Source organism: Zea mays, chromosome 7 (genome assembly GCF_902167145.1).
Source record: "Zea mays cultivar B73 chromosome 7, Zm-B73-REFERENCE-NAM-5.0, whole genome shotgun sequence".
Lineage (NCBI taxonomy): Eukaryota > Viridiplantae > Streptophyta > Magnoliopsida > Poales > Poaceae > Zea > Zea mays.
In genome coordinates, this window is record NC_050102.1 from 169,440,923 (window position 1) to 169,468,198 (window position 27,276).

The 27,276-nt window shown below is 46.0% G+C and overlaps 2 protein-coding genes across 4 annotated transcripts; one reads left to right on the forward strand and one right to left on the reverse strand.

Moving 5' to 3' along the window:
• Window positions 1–7,089: 7,089 nt before the first annotated feature.
• LOC100193601 (uncharacterized) lies at window positions 7,090–15,112 on the forward strand. Of its 3 annotated transcripts, none has more exons than NM_001138704.1 (13): window positions 7,090–7,585; window positions 8,584–8,786; window positions 9,374–9,443; window positions 9,609–9,805; window positions 9,892–9,967; window positions 10,058–10,132; window positions 10,214–10,293; window positions 10,377–10,503; window positions 12,096–12,155; window positions 13,037–13,087; window positions 13,169–13,327; window positions 14,363–14,495; window positions 14,599–15,111. In NM_001138704.1, exons 2-13 carry the CDS (start codon window positions 8,617–8,619, stop codon window positions 14,772–14,774), a joined length of 1,374 nt encoding a protein of 457 aa, NP_001132176.1. In that variant the 5' UTR covers window positions 7,090–7,585; window positions 8,584–8,616; the 3' UTR covers window positions 14,775–15,111. The 3 variants fall into 3 exon arrangements, with proteins under 3 accessions (NP_001132176.1, XP_035816279.1, XP_008650910.1); XM_035960386.1 differs by having other exon boundaries at window positions 7,229–7,585; window positions 9,286–9,443; window positions 14,599–15,112; XM_008652688.2 differs by lacking the exon at window positions 7,090–7,585 and adding an exon at window positions 8,079–8,195 and having other exon boundaries at window positions 14,599–15,112.
• A 279-nt stretch (window positions 15,113–15,391) lies between these two features.
• On the reverse strand, window positions 15,392–16,837 carry LOC109940821 (mitogen-activated protein kinase 10). The gene is made up of 3 exons (XM_020541128.1): window positions 16,597–16,837; window positions 16,385–16,483; window positions 15,392–16,141 (listed from the first exon to the last, which is right to left on the reverse strand). Exons 1-3 carry the CDS (start codon window positions 16,707–16,709, stop codon window positions 15,826–15,828), a joined length of 528 nt encoding a protein of 175 aa, XP_020396717.1. The 5' UTR covers window positions 16,710–16,837; the 3' UTR covers window positions 15,392–15,825.
• Window positions 16,838–27,276: the final 10,439 nt, after the last annotated feature.

The following is a 27,276-nucleotide window of genomic DNA, read 5'->3' on the forward strand; positions in this document are numbered from 1 at the left end:
CCCCCCCCAGGTTGTCAGCATTGCAACCACTGCTCGGGCGAAGATGAAGCTGTGGAAGGAGACTTCCAGGAGTTCCAAGACTACGACGAGTTCTAGGTGTGGGTTAGCGGCAACCCCCAGTCGGCTGCCTGTGAAGGCCGCGTTATCTACGTTTCTTTTCCGCACTTTGATTTATTGTAAGAACTATATGGACGTCTCAGACGTATGATGTAATCGACTATTATCCCTTTTAATACTATTTTGAGCACTGTGTGATGATGTCCATATTATGTAACTGCTGTGTACGTGAATAACTGATCCTGGCACGTACATGGTTCGCATTCGGTTTGCCTTCTAAAACCGGGTGTGACAGGTGATGGCTGCGATCTTCTCCGGGTTGGCTTCGATGCCTCGCTCGGAGACGATGAACCCCAGGAGCATGCCTCGGGGCACCCCGAAGACACACTTCTCAGGATTGAGCTTGACTCCTTTCGCCTTGAGACATCGGAATGTCACTTCAAGGTCGGAGAGGAGGTCGGAAGCCTTCCTTGTCTTGACTACGATGTCATCGACGTAGGCCTCGACTGTGCGACCGATGTGTTCGCCGAACACATGGTTCATGCACCGCTGGTACGTCGCGCCCGCATTCCTCAAACCGAACGGCATGGTGACATAGCAGTACATGCCGAACGGCGTGATGAAAGAAGTCACGAGCTGGTCGGACTCTTTCATCCGGATTTGGTGATACCCTGAGTAGGCATCGAGGAAGGACAGGGTTTCGCACCCAGCAGTGGAATCCACGATTTGATCGATGCGAGGCAGAGGGTAGGGAACCTTCGGACATGCTTTGTTGAGACCAGTGTAGTCTACGCACATCCGCCATTTCCCCCTTTCTTCCTCACAAGCACAGGGTTGGCAAGCCATTCGGGATGGAATACCTCTTTGATGAACCCTGTTGCCATTAGCTTGTGGATCTCCTCGCCTATCGCTCTGCGCTTCTCCTCGTCGAATCGGCGCAGAGGCTGCCTGACGGGTCGGGCTCCGGCCCGAATATCCAGCGAGTGCTCGGCGACATCCCTCGGTATGCCGGGCATGTCCGAGGGACTCCACGCAAAGACGTCGGCGTTTGCGCGGAGAAAGTCGACGAGCACTGCTTCCTATTTGGGGTCGAGCCCGGAACCGATCCGGATCTGCTTGGAGGTGTCGCCACGGGGGTCGAGAGGGACGGCCTTAACCGTCTCCACTGGCTCGAAGTTGCCGGCATGACGCTTCACATCTGGCACCTCTTTGGAGAGGTTCTCCAGGTCGGCGATGAGGGCCTCGGACTCGGCGAGGGCCTCGGCGTACTCCACGCACTCCACGTCGCATTCGAATGCGTGTTTGTACGTGGGACCGACGGTGATGACCCCGTTGGGGCCCGACATCTTGAGCTTCAGGTAGGTGTAGTTGGGGACGGCCATGAACTTCGCGTAGCATGGCCTTCCCAGTACCGCGTGGTAGGTTCCTCGGAACCCGACCACCTCGAACGTCAAGGTCTCCCTTCGGAAGTTGGAGGGCGTTCCGAAGTAGACGGGGAGGTCGAGTCATCCGAGGGGCTGGACGCGCTTCCCAGGGATGATCCCGTGGAAGGGCGCAGCGCCTGCTCGGACGGAGGACAGATCGACGCGCAGGAGCTTGAGGGTCTCGGCGTAGATGATGTTGAGGCAGCTGCCCCCATCCATCAGGACCTTGGTGAGCCTGACGTCGCCGATGACGGGGTCGACGACGAGCGGGTATTTCCCCGGGCTCGGCACGTGGTCGGGGTGGTCAGCCTGGTCGAAGGTGATGGGCTTGTCGGACCAGTCTAGGTAGACTGGCGCCGCCACCTTCACCGAGCAGACCTCCCGGCGCTCTTGCTTGCGATGCCGAGCCGAGGCATTCGCCGCATGCCCACCGTAGATCATGAAGCAGTCGCGGACCTCGGGGTACTCTCCTGCTTGGTGATCTTCTTTCTTGTCGTCGTCGTGGGCCCTGCCACCCTCCGCGGGTGGCCCGGCCCTGTGGAAGTGGCGCCGAAGCATGACGCACTCCTCGAGAGTGTGCTTGACGGGCCCCTGATGGTAGGGGCACGGCTCCTTGAGCATCTTGTCGAAGAGGTTTGCACCTCCGGGGGGCTTCCGAGGGTTCTTGTACTCGGCGGCGGCGACAAGGTCCGCGTCAGCGGCGTCGCATTTCGATTGCGACTTCTTCTTGCCCTTCTTCTTGGCGCCGCGCGGAGTAGACGCCTCGGGAGCCTCTTCCGATGGGCGGCCCTGGGGCTGCTTGTCCTTTCGGAAGATAGCCTCGACCGCCTCCTGGCCAGAGGCGAACTTGGTGGCGATGTCCATCAGCTCGCTCGCCCTGGTGGGGGTTTTGCGACCCAACTTGCTCACCAGGTCACGGCAAGTAGTGCCGGCAAGGAACGCGCCGATGACATCCGAGTCGGTGATGTTGGGCAGCTCGGTGCGCTGCTTCGAGAATCGCCGGATGTAGTCCCGGAGCGACTCTCCCGGCTGTTGCCGGCAGCTTCGAAGGTCCCAGGAATTCCCGGGGCGCACGTATGTGCCCTGGAAATTGCCGGCAAAGGCTTGGACCAAGTCGTCCCAGCTGGAGATCTGCCCCGGAGGCAGGTGCTCCAACCAGGCGCGAGCAGTGTCGGAGAGGAACAGGGGGAGGTTTCGGATGATGAGGTTGTCGTCGTCCGTTCCACCCAGTTGGCAGGCCAGGCGGTAGTCCGCGAGCCACAGTTCCGGTCTCGTTTCCCCCGAGTACTTTGTGATGGTAGTCGGGGGTCGGAACCGGGTCGGGAACGGCGCCCGTCAGATGGCCCGACTGAAGGCCTGCGGACCGGGTGGTTCGGGCGAGGGACTCCGATCCTCCCCGCTGTCGCAGCGCCCCCCACGCCTGGGGTGGTAGCCTCGGCGCACCCTTTCGTTGAGGTGGGCCCGACGGTCACGTCGATGGTGCTCGTTGCCGAGGTGGCCCGGGGCCGCAGGCGCGGTGTTGCGCGTGCGTCCGGTGTAGACCGAGGCTTCCCGCATGAATCGGGAAGTCGCGGCATGAGGTTCCGAGGGGTATCCCTGCCTTCGGGAGGCAGTGCTCTCGGCTCGTCGGGCCGCAGCGCCTTCCAGGAGATTCTTGAGCTCTCCCTGGATCCGCCGACCCTCGGTAGTTGATGGCTCCGGCATCGCGCGGAGGAGCATCGCTGCGGCTGCCAGGTTCTGACCAACCCCGCTGGATGCGGGCGGCGGCCTGACCCTGACATCGTTGGCGACGCAGTGCTGGAGACCTTGGGGCAGGTGACGTATTTCTCCGGCCGGGGGTTGGCCCGCCCATACCTGTCCGACGTCCCGACGGATCGGCTCAAGCGCTCCTGTTCCCTCGTTGAGCCTGGCCTGCGCCCCGCGGACTTGCTCGAGTTGTGGGTCGTGACCCCTCGCCGGAACGGGGACCACAGCTAGCTCCCGCGGGATGTCGGCGCGAGGCGCCGGCCTAGGAAGATCACCGTCCTCCGGCATGCCGAGATGTTGCCTTCGGAGGGATCCCCTAGCTCGATGTGGAAACATTCGCGGCTTGGGCCGCAGCCCTCGTCGTTAAGGCTGCGGCTTCCGTCGGAACAGTCGGAGAGGCAGTAGTTACATGCGGTCATGAAGTCCCGCATGGCACTGGGGTTGCCAAGTCCAGAGAAATCCCAACAGATGCTGGGATCGTCATCTTCCTCGGACCCAGAGGGCCCGTAGGTTGAGACGTCCGTCAACCGGTCCCAAGGCGACCGCATACGAAACCCCAGTGGGGTTGCACTCGCCTCAATGAGAGCGCCCGCCAAAGCAAGGTTGCTAGGCGGGTTGAGGCCGAGTCGAAATGACGTAAGATGGGGATTAGTCAGTACCTTTTGGTCGACGCGGAGCGACGTAGTCACATCGGGGACTGGTTGCGCCGTCATCTCAGGTACAAGGGCGACGTCCTGCAAGCTTTCCGCGAGCGCGCTGGCGTCGTCTTCTTGCTCGGGATCAGCGTGTCGCGGGGGGACGACGCTTGCCTTCGTCTCGAACGCGAGGTCGACGCCCGGCGTGCCTTCCGTCTGGGCGTCGGGGGCGTCGATTCGCTCGACGGCCGACGAAGCACGGCCTCCCGCTTGGCCTTGGTTGCCCCGCCTCCTCCTCCGTTGGCGGGGGAGAGGACGGAGCGAGCTCGAATGTTGTTCTTCCACCACGCGGGGAAGATGTCGTCGATTCCGCCGCCGGCGGGCGGGTTGTCGGCCGCCATTGTCGTTGTCGCACGGCGGTGGAAGGAGTATCATGTCGTAGCTGCCGTCGAAGGACATGAACTCAAGACTCCCGAAACGGAGCACCGTCCCGGGCCGGAGAGGTTCCTGGAGACTGCCCATCTGGAGCTTGACGGGAAGCTGTTCGTCAACACGCAGCAGGCCCCTACCTGGCGCGCCAACTGTCGGCGTTTCGAGACCGGGGGGTCCCTAAGCCGACGAGTGAGTGTGCTGCGTGCCCCAGCCCAGATGGGTCGAGCGCGTGGGCGAGCGCGAAGGGGGGAGAGGCGAGGTGGCCGGAGACGGGCGTGAGAGAGGTGGAAGTCCCGCGGCCTTCGTGTTCGTCCCGCGCCCAGGTCGGGTGCGCTTGCAGTAGGGGGGTTACAAGCGTCCACGCGGGTGAGGGAAGCGAGCGGCCCCAATAGAGCGCCTGTCCCGTCCTCGGTCCCGCGCGGCCAACCTTCTCTGAGAAGGCCCTGGTCCTTCCTTTTATAGGCGTAAGGAGAGGATCCAGGTGTACAATGGGGGTGTAGCAGAGTGCTACGTGTCTAGCGGAGGGAGAGCTAGCGCCCTAAGTACATGCCAATGTGGCAGCCGGAGAGATCTTGGCACCCTGCTGGTGTGATGTCGTGGCTGTCGGAGGAGCAACGGAGCTTGGCGGAAGGACAACTGTCGGAGCGGTCGAGTCCTTGCTGACGTCCACCTGCTTCCGTAAGAGAGCTGAGAGCCGCCGCCGTCATAGAGCTTGGGAGGCGCCATCATTGCCTATCTGGCGGAGCTGGTCAGATGGGACACCGGTCTTGTTTTTTGCGGCCCGAGTCGGCTCGGGGTAGAGTGGTGATGGCGCTCCCTGTTGACGTGGTGGGCCCGCGCCCGAGACCGGGCGACGTGGGGGCTCCTCCGAAGCTGTGGTCGAATCTGTCTTCCGTTGCCGAGGCCGAGTCCGAGCCCCTGGGTCGGGCGAGGCGGAAGTCGTTCGGCAGAGGTCAGGACGGAGTCCGAGCCCTGGGGTCGGGCGAGGCGGAGTTCGTCGTCTTCCGGGGCCGAGCCCGAGTCCGAGCCCTGGGGTCGGGCGGAGCGGAGTTCGCCGTCTTCCGGGTCTTAGCCCGAGTCCGAGCCCTAGGGTCGGGCGAAGCGGAGTTCGCCGTCTTCCGGGTCTTAGCCCGAGTCCGAGCCCTGGGGTCGGGCGGAGCGGAGTTCGCCGTCTTCCGGGTCTTAGCCCGAGTCCGAGCCCTGGGGTCGGGCGGAGCGGAGTTCGCCGTCTTCCGGGTCTTAGCCCGAGTCCGAGCCCTGGGGTCGGGCGGAGCGGAGTTCCCTATGGCGCCCCTAGCGAGGCCTGACTGCCTGTCAGACTCACTCTGTCGAGTGGCACCGCAGTCGGAGTGGCGCAGGCGGCGCTGTCCTTCTGTCAGACCGGTCAGTGGAGCAGCGGAGTGACGACGGTCACTTCGGCTCTGCCGGGGGGCGTGCGTCAGGATAGAGGTGTCAGGCCACCTTTGCGTTAAATGCCCCTGCAACTCGGTCAGTCGGTGCGGCGATTTAGTCAGGGTTGCTTCTTAGCGAAGCCAAGGCCTCGGGCGAGCCGGAGATGTGTCCGCCGTTAAAAGGGGGGCCTCGGGCGAGACGGAAGTCCCTCGAGGTCGGCTGCCCGAGTCCGAGGCTAGGCTCGGGTGAAGCGTGATCGAGTCACTCGTATGGACTGATCCCTGACTTAATCGCACCCATCAGGCCTCTGCAGCTTTATGCTGATGGGGGTTACCAGCTGAGAATTAGGCGTCTTGAGGGTACCCCTTGGTCCCCGACAGTACGGTACACCCCCACCGGTCAAGCTACAGCAGCATACGCTAGGTAGCACGTGGGTACTGGAAGACAAATAAGAGTGGCAGGCAAGCACTCGCAGGCTTCTGCCTAGGGATGGCAGTGGGTAAGGTACCCAGTGGGCACACGAAGCCATACTCATACCCATTAGAAAAAATTGACCCATACCCATACCCACTATCCATCATGGGTACAAAATTACGCCATACCCATACCCACCATGGGTAGCGGGTACCCATCGGGTACCCATACCCATTAACATTACAATAGACATGATCATTTAAATCGCAAAAATAAGTACCAGCATAACAAATATATCGAACCCAACGTAATTTCATCACAGGTTAAACAATATTCAACATTAAATGGCAATATCATGCCTTCAAATCAACAAAACATAGCATTGATTCTACAAAACTGTGGACAAAACATATCATTCATTTTATATGAGACATATAAATCCGGACCCACATGTCATATATTAGCGGGTTCCCCATCGGGTAGCGGGTATAGGGCAACAGAGAACATACCCACGCCCACCGTACCCAATGGGCATAACAAATGACCCAATAAAATACCCATGAGTATCAAAATCCGCCATACCTATGCCCTAATAGGGTTTTTACTCATCGAGTTTCGGGTACCCATTGTCATCCCTAATTATGCCGCCCGAGACCACTTCCGCCGGTGCGTCGTCTTTGCGTACGTCTCCACCCCTTGCCGGCGCCGCTCGGTAGGCGGACCGGGGTGACGGCCGTGACGTGACGCGCGTCCCGCGCGCCGCCTTGGCACCACAAGTCAGCGATTGTAAATTCTGAAAAAAAAGCTTTCCCCGTCGTATTTTTCGTCGTCTCCAACCGGTGGCCCACCACCCGAGCGGACTCCGCTCGGAGCCTCGGTCCTCGGCGCCCCCACGATTGCGTTGCGTCCCCACTGCTGCTCCCGAGTCCCTCCGCGCGCCGCTCTTCCTCCCGTCCATGCCTCTTGCCTGCCTGTCCTCCAAGCTCAAGCGACGTTTTTGGTATGTTTTTTGTCGCCGTCACCCCGTGCCGGGGCCGGGGCCGGGGCTGCCTGGGCACCGGTCGGTAGGCAGATCGGGGTGACGGCCGTGACGTGACGCGCGCCGCCCCGCCACCTCAAGTCGGCGATTGTAAATTCTGAAAAAAATGCTTGGCCTCCCACCCGAGCGGGCTCCGCTCGGACCTCGGAGCACCCACCACATCACTGTACTTTTTTATATTTCTCCTCCACGATTGCGTTGCGTCCCCGCCGCTGCTCCCTCCGCGCTCCGCTCTTCCTCCCGTCCTCCGCTGCACCCCTACCTTGCCTGCCTGCCTGCCCTCCAAGCGACGTTCCTTGTGTCCCCGACTCCCCGTCGCCTTCCTCGGGCTGGGTCCCGACTCCCGAGATATAGTTGCGGCGGGGTTTCCTTCTTCGAAAAAGTTCTGAACTAGAGGAGCCGCGCGGCGCGGGCGGGCAGAAAACCGGAGACCCTCGCCGGCGCAGGTGAGTTCCTCTCTGCATCCGTTTAGTTAGTTCAAAGGTTCTTGGGGGTCATGTGTAGTTTTCTTTACAGCCTGCTGGTAGTTCGTGTGAACCAGGGCTGCTAAAAAACCGACCATTTTCGCAAGTTTTCAATGCTTACTCCCTATTGTTTGACTCGATTTAGTTTCGAATGGAGCCAGTCCTTCCGTCCTTCTGGACCTGGGAGGTGGGAGTGCCAAAAAAACCGATCTTGTGGCGAAGCTTTTCTTTAGTGCGTGTCGAGTCCTATTGAAATTGCTTGGGCAGGCTGTACGTGTGGGCGTGAATATTTGGGGATCCTTCTTCGGACTGGGAAAGGTTACACCAGAGGAGGCTCCATAAAGTTCTGGAATGAGTGGGAGGGCGGGGGTCAGTGCCTTTGTGGAAATGCGAATATATCTTTCCGCGTGTAAATTTTTTTCCACTCTTTCTTCCTAAAACTATGGCGCACTGAAGTAGTCGCTGTTGCCTGTAGCCCGTAGGTGCTGGGTAAATGGTCATGTATTCGATTTGGGCGATCGACTTAAAGCCTGGTTGACCAGCTGACCTTATGCAGTGGCTTTGTACTTTCCCAGTCGCCAATTCGCCATCGGTAAGATGGTCCGTGTCTCGTGTTTATTGCAGGACAATGTAAGCACATGTCAGGACCAGTCATGCGAGTTGAACTTGAATCTTGTTGTGTCAGCTGTGAGCTGTCACTGTAGGAATTGTGTACAAGTTCACAAAATATGATCATGTATTAGCTTGTTGCCAGTCGATCAATCAAAATATATTAAAGATGAACTCAAATTTGGTTTTTTACCTGGAATTTTGCCTTGTTTCCAGAAACTCATGAGTACCATGCAAACAATTTCAGTTTTAATGGATGTTCTGCACAGCAGCTTCGCAGTGTTGTTTTTTCCCCCCGGAAGTTGGGAGTGATATTTTGTACTATTTACATATTAATAACTGAATGTAACAATAGTGCCATTTTGGCGCAGGTGTTAATTCTGTAATCTTGTCAACTTCAGTTAATGGTTAATATGAGGGACATTGAGACATCAAACGACGGACAATTGGACGAGCCCTTAGGGCGAGTGTCCATAATCTCTTATGGTTCTGGGCATATGCTCAATGACATCACATCAAGTTGTTGGTTTACCTATTTGCTGGTGTTCTTGACGGATGTGGGACTCAGTCCAGGGTATGTGCTTTCTTGGTTACATCTTTTTTTTCTCCTATCGTAATGGTTATACTCTGTTCTCTAGCATGTTGCTAAATCACGTGGAATTGGAGGCATTTATGCACTCACTTTAGCCTTGTTTTAAGTCTATTTACTCTACTGCGACAGGAATTTTACCTCTGCTGCTATGCATTAGGAAGTAAATTCATGTTTAATTCCAAGTTATACTACATAAAATATTTTACTGCAATATACTCTAAAACATCCTTGGTAAAAAAAATTCTTTAAAACTGTCAAATGTTTGCACAACTGATCATCACAATTTTGATGTCCCTCTTTACTACTTGTGCTAGTAATGTTCAGAAAGAAAAATAATGGTTTACTATGCTAAAAAAACTAGTAAGGCAATAGCAACATGTCAGTTACTAGGAAAGTGCTTACTAATTTTCTCATCCATGGCATGTCGTAGGGTCTGTCTAAAATCTTGAGTTGTCAGATTTGATCATGCTTGTTTATCCAGGTTTTGAGTAATATTGAGATGCTGACAGATTGGAAGTAAAAGCTTCAGGATTATTTCAGACGCTTTACTTTATAATTCACCTTTGCAGCGATGCTGCTATTGTCATGCTTTCTGGACAATTGGCGGATGGCTTCACAACAATCTTTGTTGGGGAATTGGTATGCGCCTAGAAATAACATGATTTATTTATTAGAAGTTGCAATAAAATAACATTTAATTGATTCTCCTTTTAGCCACAACAAGCTAGATTCATTTTTAACATTTACTGTGCATGATTCTGGGGGTAGATATATGAAGTTATGATCATACCATTTCTGTTCCAGATGGATCGCTTTGGGCATTTCAAACTGTGGCATGCAGGAGGATCTATTTTAGTGGCAATTTCCTTCTCGTCTGTTTTTGGTAGCTGTGTTCCTTGCAAACTTATGGGAACTAATTCATCTACTTTGGAGACTGTTGGATACAGCACATTTGCCACTATTTTTAATGTTGGTTGGGCAGTTACTCAAGTCGCTCATATGTAATGGCTTTTCTTTCTCTACTTCTCTCCATGCTTTTCTATGGTTTCAGCATTACATTTATGGATATCTTTTATATGCTCCTAAGGTCTATGGTAAACTGCATGTCATCAAATCCAACTAGCCGGGTTTCACTTGTAAGCTGTCGTAATGCCTTCACGATGGTTAGGACACTCCACTCGATAATTCATTCTACCATGTCCAAATGACAAAGTAATTGCATCTGATGTTCTTAATTTTCATGCTTTTGCTAGGTTGCAAATCTTAGCCTGTATGGCATTGCTTTGTTGATATTTACTATATTGCAGTCAGTGAACGTAATGTTTCAGGTACTCTCTTGTATTAACTATTTTGTATTTCTATGTTTCTCATATTGTTGATTTTATTATATTTTTAAATACTTTGGCCAGTATCGTTGGATTGCTTATGTGTCCATTTCCATTGGATCTTGCTTTGTTGTCATCTTCTTGGTTGGAACCAAAGAGCCAGGGTAAGATGGAAACCTTCATAGTCTCCCCCTAGTTTTTTCATCTCTTCTTTTTTGCTGTTCTTGAACAAAATCTTTATCTTCAGATCAATTCGGCACTGTGTAGATAAGAGTCTTTCCAGAATTTCATGGACCTACTGGTTCAAGAAAGTATTGTACTACCAAGTTGCTCTAGTCTATACTCTGACTAGACTGGTGACTAATGTTTCACAGGTATCTTGTAATCTTTTGCTCTGTGATATAGGGATGAAATCGTCTCTTCTTTTGGGAACTTCTAAAGGCATTTGTACTTTTCATTCTGTTTACAGATGCGCAGTTCTCCTGCGCGTAAGATAAAAAAAACTTTAGTTGATTTATGTTGTGCTCCCTTTTGGCCATGACATATTCTACCAGCTGTGTCAGAGAATATCTCACTATCTCCAGTAGGTTAATATACTGTACTCAAGAGTAAACTTCCCTTTTTACTGTAAAATTACCAGCAAACCAAGGCATGCCAGTACGTAACACAATTTATTAATTTGTGTCTGAGAGTGTTTTTCAGATACATAGCAAGGTTTAGATTATTTCTGGGCATAGTGCCTTTTTCTTTGTGCTTGTAGATGTGAGCATATGCCTACCTCACTAAGTTTTTCCTTAGCTTTTTCTTTGCTTTTTACCTTGAACATGGATTCTACAGTTGGTTGTGGTTTCTCTTAAGGGCACATGCAGTGGCGGACCCAGGAACTGATGACAGCCTAGGCGAGAATACGGTGTGATCCCCACGCCTGTGCTCGTGCCACGTGCTGCTTGCTTCCGTGCACTGTGCTCGCGCCTTGCCCTCCATTGCAGCCGGCGAGCCAGCCCAGGCCACCGCCTGCGGTGCCTGGGTGGTGAGTCCGCCCCTGGGCACATGCTACACAGGGTGGTTAGGCATGAGTTCTTAAAGAGAGATAATGTTGTCACATCATTAAGCACATGTATAAAAGTTAATCACTCAAATGCAAACAACAACAAAGTCTTTGTCCCAAGCAAGTTGGGGTAGGCTAGGGTTGAAAACAAGTTCTTCAAAATAGGCTTAACTATGTTGTTAGCACACCTTAAGCACCCGAGCGAGCTTAAGCATCGTATCCAGTTTATAAAAACCTAGCGTTATGATATGGCAAAAGAAAAACGAAACTGATTTCTTAGATAATCACCTCCAGTAGTCCACTGTACGTGCCCTTATAGAACCTCGACTTGCTCAAAATAGCATAAGTTGGTGTATCTATCTTCAGTTTGACATGCTAATGAGAGTGTGCATATAGGTTCATTGTTTCCTATGGTGTTAAATGTTACATATCTCAAAATTACTTATTAATTTCTGCATTATAAATGTAAATATACGCATTTCTTTCAACAAGGCAGTAGTGTGTTTAATATATCAATTTCAGATCACCCTAGGCTAATTGAATTATTAAAAAAAAGGCTTAGACATGTGGCGAGGGGACTTTTTAACCCTAGCCTGAAATTCACTCACACAAGTAGTCGAACTTAGGACCTGAGGAGTGCTACTCACACCACCTAACAAACTCTACTAGAGGCCTTTTGTGGCTAAGTGAATTATTATTATACATTATAGTTTATTCATATTTTTAAGCCATGAATATTACCAAATTACCATTTATGTTTCTTGGACAAATTAAAGATCTTCTTTTGTTCATTATCACAAAGTTCTGGTGTATGTAGACTTGCATTACCTTTATTTAAGTAGATTTAAACTATAAGACCTGTCATTGGAGCTTCAACCAGATGACCCGTCAGTGATAACATTTCATTTATCTGAACAGGCATTTCTTGCTTTCTATGTAATCAATGATTTAGAAATGAGTCAATCCTCCAAAGCATTGGTAAGTCCCATCTGTTTGTTTTGGCTCTTGTGTTTAGTTTGTCTTTATCATTTGACATATCCTTGTGGAAGTGTACTCAACTCAACTGATGGACATGCTACTGCAGAAATCTTAAATGATTGAACAAACGAGTGATTTATTATATTCAGTATAACTTATTATCAACGAATTATGAACTTTGAATCCTCAAAAGTTTCTAAATTTAAGCGTTTTCTGAGACTAAGCTTGCTATCTATGAACTCTAGTACATTTGGTGGTCAATTCAGATAACCTGATGGTTAATAGTCAAAATAATTTGAATATTGAACCATATGTTAGATAAAATTTGTTTTTTATTTGTCTCCAGTGAAGACACAACCGCATTTTAATAACTTGTATTCCCTCCGTCCACAAATGTTTGTCGCTATGGTATTCGTGCCAGTCAAATTTTCTAAAGTTTGACCAGATTTGTAATATATTAGCAACATTTGTATCTTCAAATAATTTTACTACAAAAAAAGATTCTAAGATCTATCTAATGATACTAATTATGTACTATAAATATTAATATTGTCTTATATAAATATGGTCAAAGTTAAAAATGTTTTACTCCTTGAAAAGTGAGAACGACCAACATTTGTGGACGGAAGGAGTGTCAGTAAGAATTAGTAGTTTGTCCCTTTTACATATAGTTTTGGTCGTGGTGTTACTTTGTGTGAGTGGCGCGTTGTGTTAGAATGAAGGGGGTCTTGGCTTATGGGCCTTTGTATTAGGGGCGGACAAGTCTTGTCTCTCCTATGTTTTTTTCCTTCTTAATATAATGACACGCAACTCTCCTGTGTTTGTTAAAAAAACATATAGTTTTCCCCCTGGGTTAATTATTTTTTCATTCTCCATTTCAGGTACCTGCTATTATCTACATCTGCAGTTTGATAGTATCTGTAATATTACAGGTCAGACTATTTTGTTAATATCTAATTTGTCTAATTGAATTCTTTGTTACTCAACTCAATTACTTCCAAAACTGTTTATAGGAGACTAGATGGTCAAGTTGGCGTCTTAAGCTTTACTTTTCAGCTGGAGCAGTGCTTTGGATATTGTCAGGTCTTGGAATTGTTTTTCTACCGAGCAGAATGCACAACCTCATGTATGCTATTTCAATCATAATAGGAGCTGCGAATGCACTTATGACAGTAAGTATACTGTAACTTCAATTAGCACCTGTACTTCCCAGAGATGTTACAAACTTTAGGATATAAGATTTATTATAGTATGTTGATTAAATTTTATACTATGTAGCTAATTTGATAATACACATTTAAATAAAAAAATTCTACATGTAAGAAGCTACATTATCAATTTATCATGTCATAGTGGTATGCTCTAATTCTGGCCCACCGTACCTTGTTGTTAGCTTGCTAATGTATCGGGTATGCTGGCTCTTAAATTTCAACCCTGGCCTTCAGGACTATCTGGTTTAGCAAATGTGTCCTTGCTGATCAGTTATGTTATATATCTTGGTGAGATGTTACATATCAGATCTGTTATATATCTTGAGATCGAACCTGAGGAACTAGGTATTTTTTTCATTAAGAAGAGAGATAGGCACCCAAATTTAGTCCAAGGGTTGACTTGAACCTGGGTGATTGGGTGCATGGCCACACCTCTTAGTCTCTCACCTAACCAGTTGAGCTAGGCTCACTTCCTATTCTGTCCTAACCTTGAAAAGCTGACTTACGTATGTGTGAAAAACTACATCACTAGTTAAGAATTGACTCTTGGTTGCCTTGTTGAGTGTCCTATGATGTGTATGCTCTAATGTCTGTGCAGCATTGGTTTGTTTCTAGTGGGTATGCATGTGGTGTTATAAATCTGGCTCTTTTCTCCCCCTTGTAATGAAATTATGCGCATTTCCTGTGTGTTTGAGAGAAAAAGAACCAGTTGCGAACTCAACATACCATGTTATGATGAGATAAATTTTGTTTAGGTATGTCTTAGTTTATTTGTTCCTGTGTCACTGTTAACATTGTGCTGCAACTTCTTTTTTTGAACGTTATGTGCTGCAACTCCTTACTATGAGTGTTTTATTTGCCCTTTCAATTTAAATGTTATAGTATCCTGTTTAATTTCAGCTGAATTTCATTTACACATATTTTAGTGTATGCTCTTGTGATGCAATGGGAGTCACTTAGATAATTTTATCTTTCTTGTGCTTTCGTTGATACCAGGTGACAAGTATTAGCATGGAAGGTGTTTTAGTAGGAGAAGATCTAAATGGTTGTGCTTTTGTGTATGGCTCATTAAGTTTTGTTGACAAAGTTTCATGTGGAGTAGTTCTGTATATTCTTGAGTCCTATCAAGGTAATTACTGCCACTATCTGAATACTTGCACATCATCATAAGCAAAATTGGCTTTGTAATCTTCCGGTGAAAGTTTTGATGAGGTTGGTATTTTGCATGGCAGGAAGTACAGAGATCAGATCAAATTTAGGAACAGCATTTGGCTATTCAATTACAAGACTTGGCTTGGGCTTAGTTCCAGCTGTCTGTTCGCTGCTTTCATCAATAGTGGCTTATACCATGGACCTCCCTGACCCTGATACTCGGCGGAGACCTTTGGTGGAGCCCCTTCTAGTATAACTTCACTGGTGACCTGTTACAGTTTCATCCTGAACATTTACATTAATTGCTCGATAGAATGACACTGCTGCTGGAGCCTGAAGATACTACTGACATTATAGGCAAAGGAGCAATCGGGTACCTCTGGTCAATTCTCTTTGACTTCATATGTATAGTCTGAATAAATTGTGGTGGAAAACATGTACTCAGAAACGTTGAGTAGGGATTAGAATTTATAAGTAGCATAGGGGCAAGAAGATTAGTATTGATCATACTGCGCTTACGAGCCATTCTGCAATCCAATGTAAATATAACTTAAGCTTCATTGTTCAGTACAACGCATTGCCTGTACGGTACTACCTCCATTCTCAAATATTTACTACCTCCATTCTCAAATTAGGTGAATGCCCGTGCGTTGCTACGGAGCGAACATGTTACGATAAGATACATTAAAATTCAAAATACTAATTACTATTTTATGTTCTTATTAACATCTTTTAAAAGTTAAGATATTTTACATACCTTAAAATCCCTACACATCAAACAAATCCATCATGTGCAGTAAAATGCAATAGAGAAGCATGTAGATACTTTCAGTTTTCAAGCAACTAATGCAAAACCAGAGAAACATTACCAGCTCTAGGCAATAAAAACCATGGATTTAGGTGATCATTGTAAATTTAATGCTGATGCTTTATTAGATCTGACCCAAAAAGTACAAATGAAGATGATGATCAAAATGACAACTCTTCAAATATGCTAATATTTGCCGGTGTACACCAAGGAATTCAAAAGAGCAAAATATTGGATTCGAGTAACTCTTCAAAATGGCAACTCTTCAAATAATGTTTCCTTCTGTGACTGCAGCGTGTAACCTCCCATGGCCTGCGATGGGTTGGTACTGTCCAACCTTGCAGGCATTTGGCGGTAACCGTATGCTTGTGGGATCTATTGGTGAGCAGGATACCTTGAATCCGTCACTGGGCCATTAACTCTTACTGATCCTGCTGTGGCAAATGGAAAACAATCTCAGAACAGGGAGGAACATCGTAAGTCAGAAAATATCAACAGATCATTTGTAGTACTCTCTTCGAACCAAATTATAAGTCGTTTTGGTTTTTGTAGATAACATAGTTTTTGCTCTGTATCTAAGCCCAAACGACTGACTTGCAATTTGGAACAGAGGGAGTTGGTAGTAAGTGAACACGAAAGTACATGCTTGTGCTTGCAGCCCTTGTGGAGTCAGAGATGTCCTGGTAACATTTCCAGGACTACTTGCTTTCTCCCAAGGATTCTTACACGAATCATCAGAGACTGGTCTAACCCTTGATGACACAGCAAGAGGTTGTTCCTTGGCAGGAATTGGATTCGAGTGAACCACAGTGGTCCTACAAAATGAAGCTGCAGATTAGCAAAACCAAAAGGCAAAAGCTTTCACTCAACTAAATTACAGTGACAAAAGGACAGAAGCCCAGACAAGTGGGAGCAACTTTCCCGGCTACTCCTTACCATTGGGCACTCAGGCCACAAGGGAGAACCTTAATATGGAGAGGAACTAAGATGTAAATGTACTTGAAATTGCACCTCAAAGCAGTGTGAAAATGAAATCAAGACTATGATGCCCTATTTACCTGGGAAGGGATGCATGTTTCCTGTCTGTTGGAACTGATGGGCCGTTACCACCACTCTCTTCAAGATGAGAAAACTGCTTCTTAAATTGATCAACAACACTGCATAAAAATAGCCAGCAACTGTTCCGTCAAGTGTTCAAACGAATGGATACATGAGCAATTACATGCATGCGCAAAGCAACATACATGTGCAAACACAGAAAAGCTAAAACCTTGGGTAGAGAAAGGTTGTCCTCTCTGTGCCATTAATGTAGCTACTCAGCAGTTGTGGGTGATATTCCAGTATCTCCCGGAATAACAGCTCTCTTATCTCTTCCTTTGACATTCTTTTGTGCTCAAAGTCAAATTCCACTTTTCTGATTGGCTGACAGGATGGTTCTCTTTCAGCCCTGGCAAGACCTTTGAAGTATGGATCACGCAATGCCTGAAACAATTGAAAGAGATGTTATAAATACTTAGGATCACAAAGTAAAGTTTCTTTTAAAAGTACGGAGAGGGCACTTCTAATATTAAAAGAAAAATACAACATTCATATTCGTTCAGGTTTGAAGTAGTGTACCGAAAAAACATCATCCATATTCCATTGTTAGAACTTAGAAGTAGTGTACCAATGCAAGAAAGATTAAAAGTGTGGTGCCAACAAATCTGGATTATTTTGTCAACAGCCTTGTAAGCTGCATTCTGACTGAACATGCTATTTTCTCCTCTCCATCTGGTGCTATCAATTTCACTGTTGCCGTAGATAAAGCAAGTGTACCACATGTTGCCTGCAAAAGGATGAATCATATTTTAAGCCTATCATGTTCCTGCTAACCAAAGTTTAGTAAACTGTAGCTCAACTATACCTGTACAATAACGCTTCTAAGTCTACGCGCTACAAATTGTGAACAAATTGGGTTAGTTTCCATATGTAGAGAATGTACATGTTAATGTGTTATAATTGTGAACCCGTAGAGCAATTCACCCGAAGAGGTCAGCATTGCTCACAAACAAATAGAAAGATCGATCTAGTCAGTTGGATCTGCACAGCAGTCCAGAGTCCAGAAACCTATGCCAAAAGAGGGCAGCACCGATCGAACCAACTGTCGCATCCAGAAATAAGTATATAGCAAAAAATTAAAACAAGAGATGGGAAAAAGTTGTATCTCACATGAACACAAAAAAGTGTTGGGAGTCAGGCTTGTTGGGGTCTAAATGTTGTATTATTTGAAAGAATGACATCATGTGTTCATCTTGATTTTTAGCATGTCACCCTCATCCTTCACTGATTTATAAGGGAATATGGCATTGCCACCAACTTTATTTTAGAACACTGATTTTTTGGCTAGTTAGGACCAAACACACAACTATCTTCTGCTACATAAGGTTAAGTAAACTAAGATAGTTAGAATACTAAGCATCCGCAGGACTATAAAGCATAGGGAAGTCTAGACAACAAAAGGCAACAAAGTGGATTTCTACTCTTGATCTTTAATCAGCAGTGGAGCAATAAATGGGAAACAAACTATGAGGTCAACACAACCTGACAGATGATGCTTCTTTCTACTACAAAAGAACTATCATAGCCTTTTTATGCTGATCTAAATTCTAATTGAAATTTCTAAATAGAAGTTGAACAACTCAAACAAAGCCACAATGATTGCATAAGAAAGCACACATGCTGATTGCTGACAGCATGAATAAGTGCAAGCCAAAAAGGACTACTTCATCTCTTGCAGAAGGACAATAAAAGTTCTGCATATAAAGAAACACATACCAATGTGGATCTGAATCTGAAACCCACACACATGACATTCTAGAAATAATGTGCCTCAGCAAGAACCCCAAGTGACTAAAAAATGAAAAGAGTCACAAGTACTATAATTGTTGTTTCAACTTCCAAGTACACCAAACAATAAAGAAATATGGTGCACAACATGCAGGAAACAAAAATGACCTAGACCACTTTTGCAAAAATCAAGAAAGCATAGATGTACTGCTCCAAGATGGATCACCTTTTTTCAAAGACCGAAAAAGGAAAAAAAACAAAGTATATTGGTGCAAGGAGCATAATAAAGGTGCGCTGAGATACGCATAATCGCATAGTATGTTCTGGGATCAATGCACTTCAATAGTCATTTTAACGATGGGGGAAGTCATGGAATGAGAAACATACCATTATCAACAGGTTCAATACAAGTGGACCAACAAATTCAGAAGCATCATTGCCAATCTACAATGTTGAGAAAGAGAGAGAGAAAGATGATGAGCTACTAAGAATATCACAAAGTGTTTATAATGGGAAAATATTAAAACTGTAATTAAAAGGTACATCATCTAAAGAGAATGTTCCATACTTCTAGCACCTCGAGTAGGTAGTATATATAGGAGATGTGCAGCAGTACAAATCAGGGACCTTTCTTTCGCTCATCCGTGAATTGCTTGCTACAGGGTACAGTGTGCGTAAAGAAACAAAAAACCAGTAGGCAATGTCCTTTGACTACTTATTCGATTTGCAGTGAGGACACATGTCTGGAAGGTTTCTCTCCCACATTATTTAACTCCTTGCTTATTAGAATGTCTTTCTTTTTCTTGGCATATAGCAAAATATTAGCATGCAGAATTTTATGGTTTAAAATTGTTCCTTTTTCTTGGGGCTATATATACTATAACCAATGCAGCAATTGAAGGGTTTCATAGAGTAAAAGCTTCAGACACACAAGACATATGAAAATGAATTGTGAATGGATAAAAAATTTCAGTAAAAGTGTAAACACTGGTAGCTCTAAAATTCTATAAAGAATGAGCACAAGTTGTTAGAATCTAAAAACACACTCATTGGAAATTAGATGGTATAAACTCTTTTATATCTTTTTGATTGGGATTCACTTGTTCATCTTATTTCTAGGTTCGGACCTTGGTGCTGGTCTGCTCTATTTGGAAACAAGGGGATTGTCGTGGCTATGTCGTTCTAAAAGCGACATTCTTTCCCTGAAATTTGTGCACTCGGTAACAAGCTAAACTTATTCCTGCTTTGTAGTTTTAACTGGTTCAGATATCATTTTTTTGGTTTGTTATCAAATGAGAGTTATTGAATATTTTGCTTGCCTCAACCTTTTGCCCCACTTTCTAGTTAGCTTAAATTTGGTGCATGTCAATCTAATGCATGACTACATGATTCTCAAGTTTTGAAAGGAAAGCAATATGCCACAAATGTGTCCTTTGCTATTGCAGCATATGTCGTAATCTGCAGACATGCGTAATATGGATATTTATTGCATAGAGTGGGAACTTACTCAAATTCTACACAGAGGTGGCGTTCTTCCAATGGTTCCTCTAGTACGGTCCTTCACAGTAATTTCTCAAAAAAACTGTAAGAGAAGACCATTTATCAGGAAGGACGGAATGGGAGCATTTAAACGCCACAACATTAAAATGTCCAGGAGCCCATTTGGAATAAACTTTTCATCTGGCTAAGAATCAGTTTATTTGAGTATAGAAAGTACAATCCAATTGTTGAGAAGCTTAGAACTAAAAAAATGATGGAAAATTGTTCAAACATCCAAGTTATATCTGCAACTTATTTTAGGGAAATGTTTTTTTGGTTGTGGGAAAAAGGAACAATATATCAAGCACACAGAGTAGCGTACCATTGAGGTGTAGGTTGAGGTGGTCGCTGTTTAGCAGCAACCCCGTGCTCACAGTCACGTACCTGTTAATGAGAGAAATCATTAGTTGGACCTTATCGTCATCAGTATTCCAATAGATGAATATTGGAGATCAGGACATAATTTAGGAAGTCATGGTTACCAGATCTATTTAGCTACCACACACATATGATTTACCAATTCTTCCTCAATACAGAACAAACAAGCGACAAGTAAATATTTGCAATACTACAATCAATCGCTAATCCAACAGAATATACATGTCGATCAGCAAGAGCAAACCAGCCACAAGTAAATATTTTCAATACTACAAACAATCGCTAATCCAGCACAATATACATGTCGATAAGCAAAAGCATATTGAAGAAAGTTTTGACTAAACTCACCTTGAGAAACTGAAGGCCGATCAACAAAAGCGCGGGGAGGGGGAAGAGGTGGTCTTGTCCCTATCGTACACCGCGGAGGAGCAGCCCAACACAATATGATGTGTTGATGCAGTGGCTGATCGATAGCTCTTCCACCACTGTTCATATGAAATCTGCCATCTTCTAGGGTGATATTGATAGGTGGTACGGTTTTTTTGCAAAAGAAAATCAAAATATACAACTATAAAAGCATGATGGCTACCTTACCTGCTGAACAGGAGCGCCAGACATCATCACACAGTCACACTTAATCCCTAGCAGTTTTTTCATGTGTGTATAATTTGTGGAATTCAAGTCCACAACCCTCATGCTCATGTAACATCATGCAGATCCAGTCTGTCTCCTTCGCCATGTACACTTCACTGCTGACGGTGGCGAAGTAATGAAGCGAATCGGTGGATTAGGAGAGTAGACAGGTAGAGTAATCACCAGATCGATTAGGGAGGATGGGATGGGAGGGGGTGTTACCCGTAGGTGCCCTCGTCGATCTGCTTTCTCAAAGCAGTAGGCGCTGCGGTGGTCCCATGACGGACCTCGTCGAGGTTTAGCTGGACAGGTGCTGCCACCACCATGGGTAATGGATGTCCTGCGAAATGTATAAAGCAAACATAGACCATTGAATTTATGGTCCTTTTAACACCAGTAATTTTAATATTCATAACAAGGAAAAGATAGTTTGGGAGTGTAGAAGCTATCAGATGAGAAGTGGTGATGACAGTTTAATACCAGACAACCCTTTGAATGCACAATTATGAAAAAATGTGTGTTGTTTTTTCTCAAAGTGATCAAATTGGTTAAACTACACTATGCGCTAATTTAGTAAATTTGGTCTATTCTGTTTTAGCGTTTAACTTGTTATCAGTGGGCATGCCTCACTTAACATACTTATCGAGTCTGCTGTTATGACAAAAGGATCAGCCCATTCAAGATGTCCCATGTTAGGTTTAGGTTCTACAGAAGTAAAAATAGTCGCTAGTTCATCAAGTTGAGCAAAAAGCATAAATACTGAACAACTTAGAGCTAGACTTCAGATTGTACCTTCACCATTCCAAATATAGACCTTTGGATGTCAAGCAAATTCTTTAAATACAACATCAGCGACCTGCAAACAGATAGTTAAACTATCAAGCCTACCAACTTGTACTATAGAATAAACTATCAAATTCCATATCTTCCATGGTGTTCTCAGAAAGAATGAGATTCTGACACTCCCACAACTATCTAGCACATAAAAATTTCTATGTTCCATTTTCTAGCCAAGGCCTTAAATCCCGACAGGTGGAATTGGAATACCTGGTTTCTGATAGAAATCGCTTTTGTGAAGTCAAATTCAAGTGGGTTAATCACCCAGAGTTAGAGGTGGTGGAATCGTATTCGATTCAAAATGGCTTCCAGTTTTCCCCTACATGATTTATAAACAGAACAAATTCAAAGGAGATGAGAAAGATCATAGATGTACCAACCTAAAAAAATCATATGATATTTGCAATGACCAGTTTAAAAACTCTTAATCCAGTAGAGCATGATTAATTTAGTTGCAAGTAAAAGGTACACTAAAATATCAAACAAACAGAACTATTAGAGGTTGCTGTCATGTGAACCCATGTAGCAAATCTTCACTGCAGAATGGTTAAGAGGGTGTGGATCTTGTGCACTTACAGTGACGGTTCCATCCCCAACTCTGTCGTCGAAGAGAACTCCCCACCCATGGATGTTGTCCATCAGGCTCTTGGTCATCCATAGGATAATGAGATCCTATAAGAATTGTCCAATTGTTCTAGTGAGATTTATGTTATCCAAAACCTGAATTGGCAAGAAAATCACAAATGCATGCGACACCCCGAAGACGGCCAAAACCATCTTCCGTGTAAATGTCATCGAACATGTCAGTCTATCACAAATCAATCAAGATGGAGACCCCATCAGAAAACTGGAATAAATGACATGCGCTAGACTTTTGTGCTTTAGAATAACTATCAAAGGAACAATTCAAGCCATTGTGGCGTTTATTTTTAGAATATTCTAGAGATCGCCAAAAGGGGAAAACCTACCCATCAAACTGAACTCTGAGGTGGTTCCTGTCGAGGTAAGCGGACATCACCCTTCCCATGTTATTGGTGCAGACTCGAGGTAGAGCACCAGAAACAGGAAGAGCGTCATTGGGAGCCTAAAGGACATCAACGAGCTGAAGGTGATGGGGCACTGCTCCGGGACGTAGGTGGACCACATCCCCACCAAGATGATGTTCACTCTCGGACTTTTAAGTCGTCCAACAAGGAGCCAAGTGAGGACAAGGACTTGGAGGGGAAGAGGAAGAGGCAGATCTAAGAGGTGCATGAGGATCCGCCATCGTAGGAGGTCACAACGATGTAGTCATACTCGTCGACGAGGTTGTCATGGTCCTTGTCCGTAGAGACTGAGATAAGGGAGTCAAGTTCCTAGTGGGTAGCTGATAATACAACCAAGAGCCATGCTGACTGAACTGAGATCACAAGAACACTGTTTTTGTTTACCAATATTAGAGAATTTTGATTGTTACTTCTATTATTATTGTGTAAAATTATGAAATTGGGTATCAATATTAAATAGAAGATATTGTAGATGATCCAACTGGAGTTGCTCTAACAGCTATATATCAAATATTATACCTTGTTGTACTCAACTCCTGGTTTACTCTATTGGGTCATAATCATATGGATATCTAGATGGCATCTAGGTTCAGTTTGTTGATATTGACATTTTTTTTCCTGTTGATAGGAAGCAAGACAATTATTGTTGGGACTGAATTGTGCACAACCTATTGAGGCTATCTCACTGCATGCAAGTAACTTAAACATATAAAATAAAGAATGTTCTCATATGAATATAGCATAATAATAGTCATGTAGCTTGGTTACTGTTTGAGTCTTTCATCAACACAATTCATTTACCGTTTATCTTCAAGAAAGTAGTACACATAAATTATTCCTTAGTGATGATCCATTTTTATCTTTTTTACATCGTCTCTTTGTTTTTTGCTGCTAGACTCTCAATACCCGAGTAGCTTCTTTTTACAATGAAATTTGTAGTTTTTGTAACAGTGGACAGTTGCAAGTTTGAACCCCCGTAAGTTTGGTTTATTTCCACTTAGTCTCCTTGTCTTTGGTTCTACTGTTTTTGTGGCCTTGAGAGGAGTAACAATCAAGTTTTGGTGAAGAATCTGAAGAATGAAATATTGGGGATGGTAATAAGAGAGTTGAGATCTTGGAAAATGTTGGGCAGCTACCTCTTGCTTATGGTCTTGCTGTGCTTGTCAATTATTTTGAGGACTTCAAAAAATCTAGAAAGTACATTTCTGTGTTGACTATGTTTTTTGTAAGAAGGTAAGAAGCATATATGTGGTGTATGGAGGCTAAAATTTATCATCCTTGTTTTTATTGGCATATCATTTGCAACATTTCATAGTCCTATTTGTGGTTTTTGTAAGGCAAAATACCTTTTCTGTCTTGTAAGGAAAAATACCATAATAAAGTCCAAAAAAATACAAAATTCTTTTTGTCTACTTATGAAAGTGTCCAATGTAACAGCGCTAGATATTACCAGTTTTCCTCCTTGTAATTCAATATCTTTGCAGAAGCGAACATGCAAGGGTTCAGGAGCAGTTGGAGGAAAATCTTCAGCTAGTATTGCAAATGGGCGAGCCGTTTTATCAAATTTGTCTAAGGTGATATATTTCCCAACTTCCTGCAATCTCTAGTCCATAATCGACATTGTGTGGTCTTCAGGCAACAAAAATTCTTTGCCACTACTCCGCATGGAAACATCAAAATAGCGTGATCATACAAAAAATCTATTCATGCGAGTCATCAAAAATATTGAAACGACACCTTCTAAGAATTTAAAACGGATAAATATTACCTCCAAGGAACTTATTATCTGCACCATGGCTAAATGTCATCCCTATATAGAATCTTTTTGGGTGCTCCAAAGGTACCTGGGATGGATGTTCCATTGACAAAAGAACGCAAATTAAGTCGACACAGATCAAAGAACACGAGTAGGAAAAGACAAATTGAAAGAATTAGGCTTACACCTATTTCCTAAACTAATTTTGGTGGTTGAATTGCCCAACACAAATAATTGGACTAACTAGTTTGCCCAAGTCTATAAGATCTACAGGTACCAAAGGTTCACAATAAGCCAATAAAAAGATCAAGAGAAAGGGTTCAAACAAAGGAGCAAAGGGACAACCGAAGGCACCCTGGTCGGACGCACCGGACTGTACGGTGTACCAGGGGACACCAAGCTGAACTTCGCACCTTCGGGAATTCTCAGAGTCGTCGCGCTATAATTCACCGGACTGTCCGGTGTACACCGGACAGTGTCCGGTGCTCCAAGGATGAAGCGACTCTGAACTCGCCAGCTTCGGGAATTCGCAACGGCACTCCGCTATAATTCACCGGACTGTCCGGTGTGACAACGAAGCAACGGCTACTTCAGGCGCCAACGGCTACCTGCAGCGCATTAAATGCGCGCCAGCGCACGCAGAAGTCAGGCACGCCCATGCTGGCGCACCGGACACTCCACAGTGCATGTCCGGTGCGCCACCGGACATCTAGGCGGGCCCAACAGTCAGTGCTCCAACGGTCGGAACCCTAACGGCCTGGTGACGTGGCTGTCGCACCGGACATGTCCGGTGTGCACCGGACTGTCCGGTGCACCATGCGACAGACAGCCCCCACCAAACGGCTAGTTTGGTGGTTGGGGCTATAAATACCCCCAACCACCCCACATTCAAGTCATCCAAGTTTTCCACTTCTCAACCACTTCCAAGAGCTAGGCATTCAATTCTAGACACACTCAAGTGATCAAATCCTCTCCAATTCCACACAAGGCTTTAGTGATTAGCGAGAGAGATTTGCCGTGTTCTTTTGAGCTCTTGCGCTTGGATTGCTTCTTTCTTTCTCACTTGTTCTTGTGATCAAAGTTCACTTGTAATCGAGGCAAGAGACACCAATTGTGTGGTGGTCCTTGCGGGGAAGCTTTGCTACCAGTTTGATTTGAGAAGAGAAGCTCACTCGGTCCGCGAGACCGTTTGAGAGAGGGTAAGGGTTGAAAGAGACCCGGCCTTTGTGGCCTCCTCAACGGGGAGTAGGTTTGCGAGAACCGAACCTCGGTAAAACAAATTCGTGTGTCACACTCTTCATTCGCTTGCGATTTGTTTTGTGCCCTCTCTCTCGGACTCATTATTATTTCTAACGCTAACCCGGCTTGTAGTTGTGATTAATTTTGTAAATTTCAGTTTCGCCCTATTCACCCCCCCTCTAGGCGACTTTCAATTGGTATCAGAGTCCGGTGCTTCATTAGAGCCTAACCGCTCGAAGTAATGTCGGGAGATCACACCAAGAGGGAGATGGAGACCGGCGACAAGCCCACTACGAGCCACGAGAGCACTTCATCGGAAGAGTCCCGTACCAAGAGGAAGGAGAAGAAGAAGAGCTCCTCCAACAAAGGGAAGGGGAAGGAGAAGAAATCCTCTTCCCACAAGTCACATCGGAGAGGAGACAAGCACAAGAGGATGAGGAAAGTGGTCTACTACGAGACCGACACTTCATCAACGTCGACCTCCGACTCCGACGTGCCGTCCGTAACTTCTAAGCGCCAAGAGCGCAAGAAGTATAGTAAGATCCCCCTACGCTACCCCCACATTTCAAAGCGTACTCCTTTACTCTCCGTTGCATTAGGCAAACCACCAGTTTTTGACGGTGAAGATTATAATATGTGGAGTGACAAAATGAGGCATCATCTAACCTCACTCCACACAAGCATATGGAATGTTGTTGAGTTTGGTGTACAGGTACCATCCGTAGGGGATGAAGATTACGACTCGGACGAGGTGGCCCAAATCCACCACTTTAACTCCCAAGCAACCACTATACTCCTCGCCTCTCTAAGTCGAGAGGAGTATAACAAGGTGCAAGGGTTAAAAAGTGCGAAGGAAATTTGGGACGTACTAAAGACCGCGCACGAAGGAGATGAGGTGACAAAAATCACCAAGCGGGAGACGAGCGAGGGGGAGCTCGGTCGCTTCATGCTTCACCAAGGGGAGGATCCACAAGCAATGTACAACCGCTTGAAGACCTTGGTAAACCATGTGCGCAACCTCGGGAGCGAAAAATGGGATGACCATGAGATGGTCAAGGTTATTCTTAGATCCCTCGTATTTCTTAACCCTACACAAGTTCAATTAATTCGAGGTGATCCTAGATATAAGCTAATGTCTCCCGAGGAAGTGATAGGAAAATTTGTAAGCTTTGAGCTAATGATTAAAGGCTCAAAGAAAATCATCGAGCAAGGCACTTCCTCCACACCCAAGGCACAACCGGTCGCATTCAAGGCGACGGAAGAAAAGAAGGAGGAGGCTACTCCAAGTCGAACTCCCATCGACGCCTCCAAGCTCGACAACGAGGAGATGGCGCTCATCATCAAGAGCTTCCGTCAAATCCTCAAGCAAAGGAGGGAGAAAGACTACAAGCCCCGCTCCAAGAAAGTATGCTACAAGTGTGGTAAGCCCGGTCATTTTATTGCTAAATGTCCAGTATCTAGTGATAGTGACAGGGGCGACGACAAGAAGGGAAGAAGAAAGGAGAAGAAGAGACACTACAAAAGGAAGGGCGGTGATGCCCACGTGTGCCGCGAGTGGGACTCGAATGAGAGCTCCACCGACTCCTCCTCCGACGAGGACGCCGCCAACATCGCCGTCACCAAGGGACTTCTCTTCCCCAACGTCGGCCACAAGTGCCTCATGGCAAAGGACGACAAAAGGAAGAAGGTTAAATCC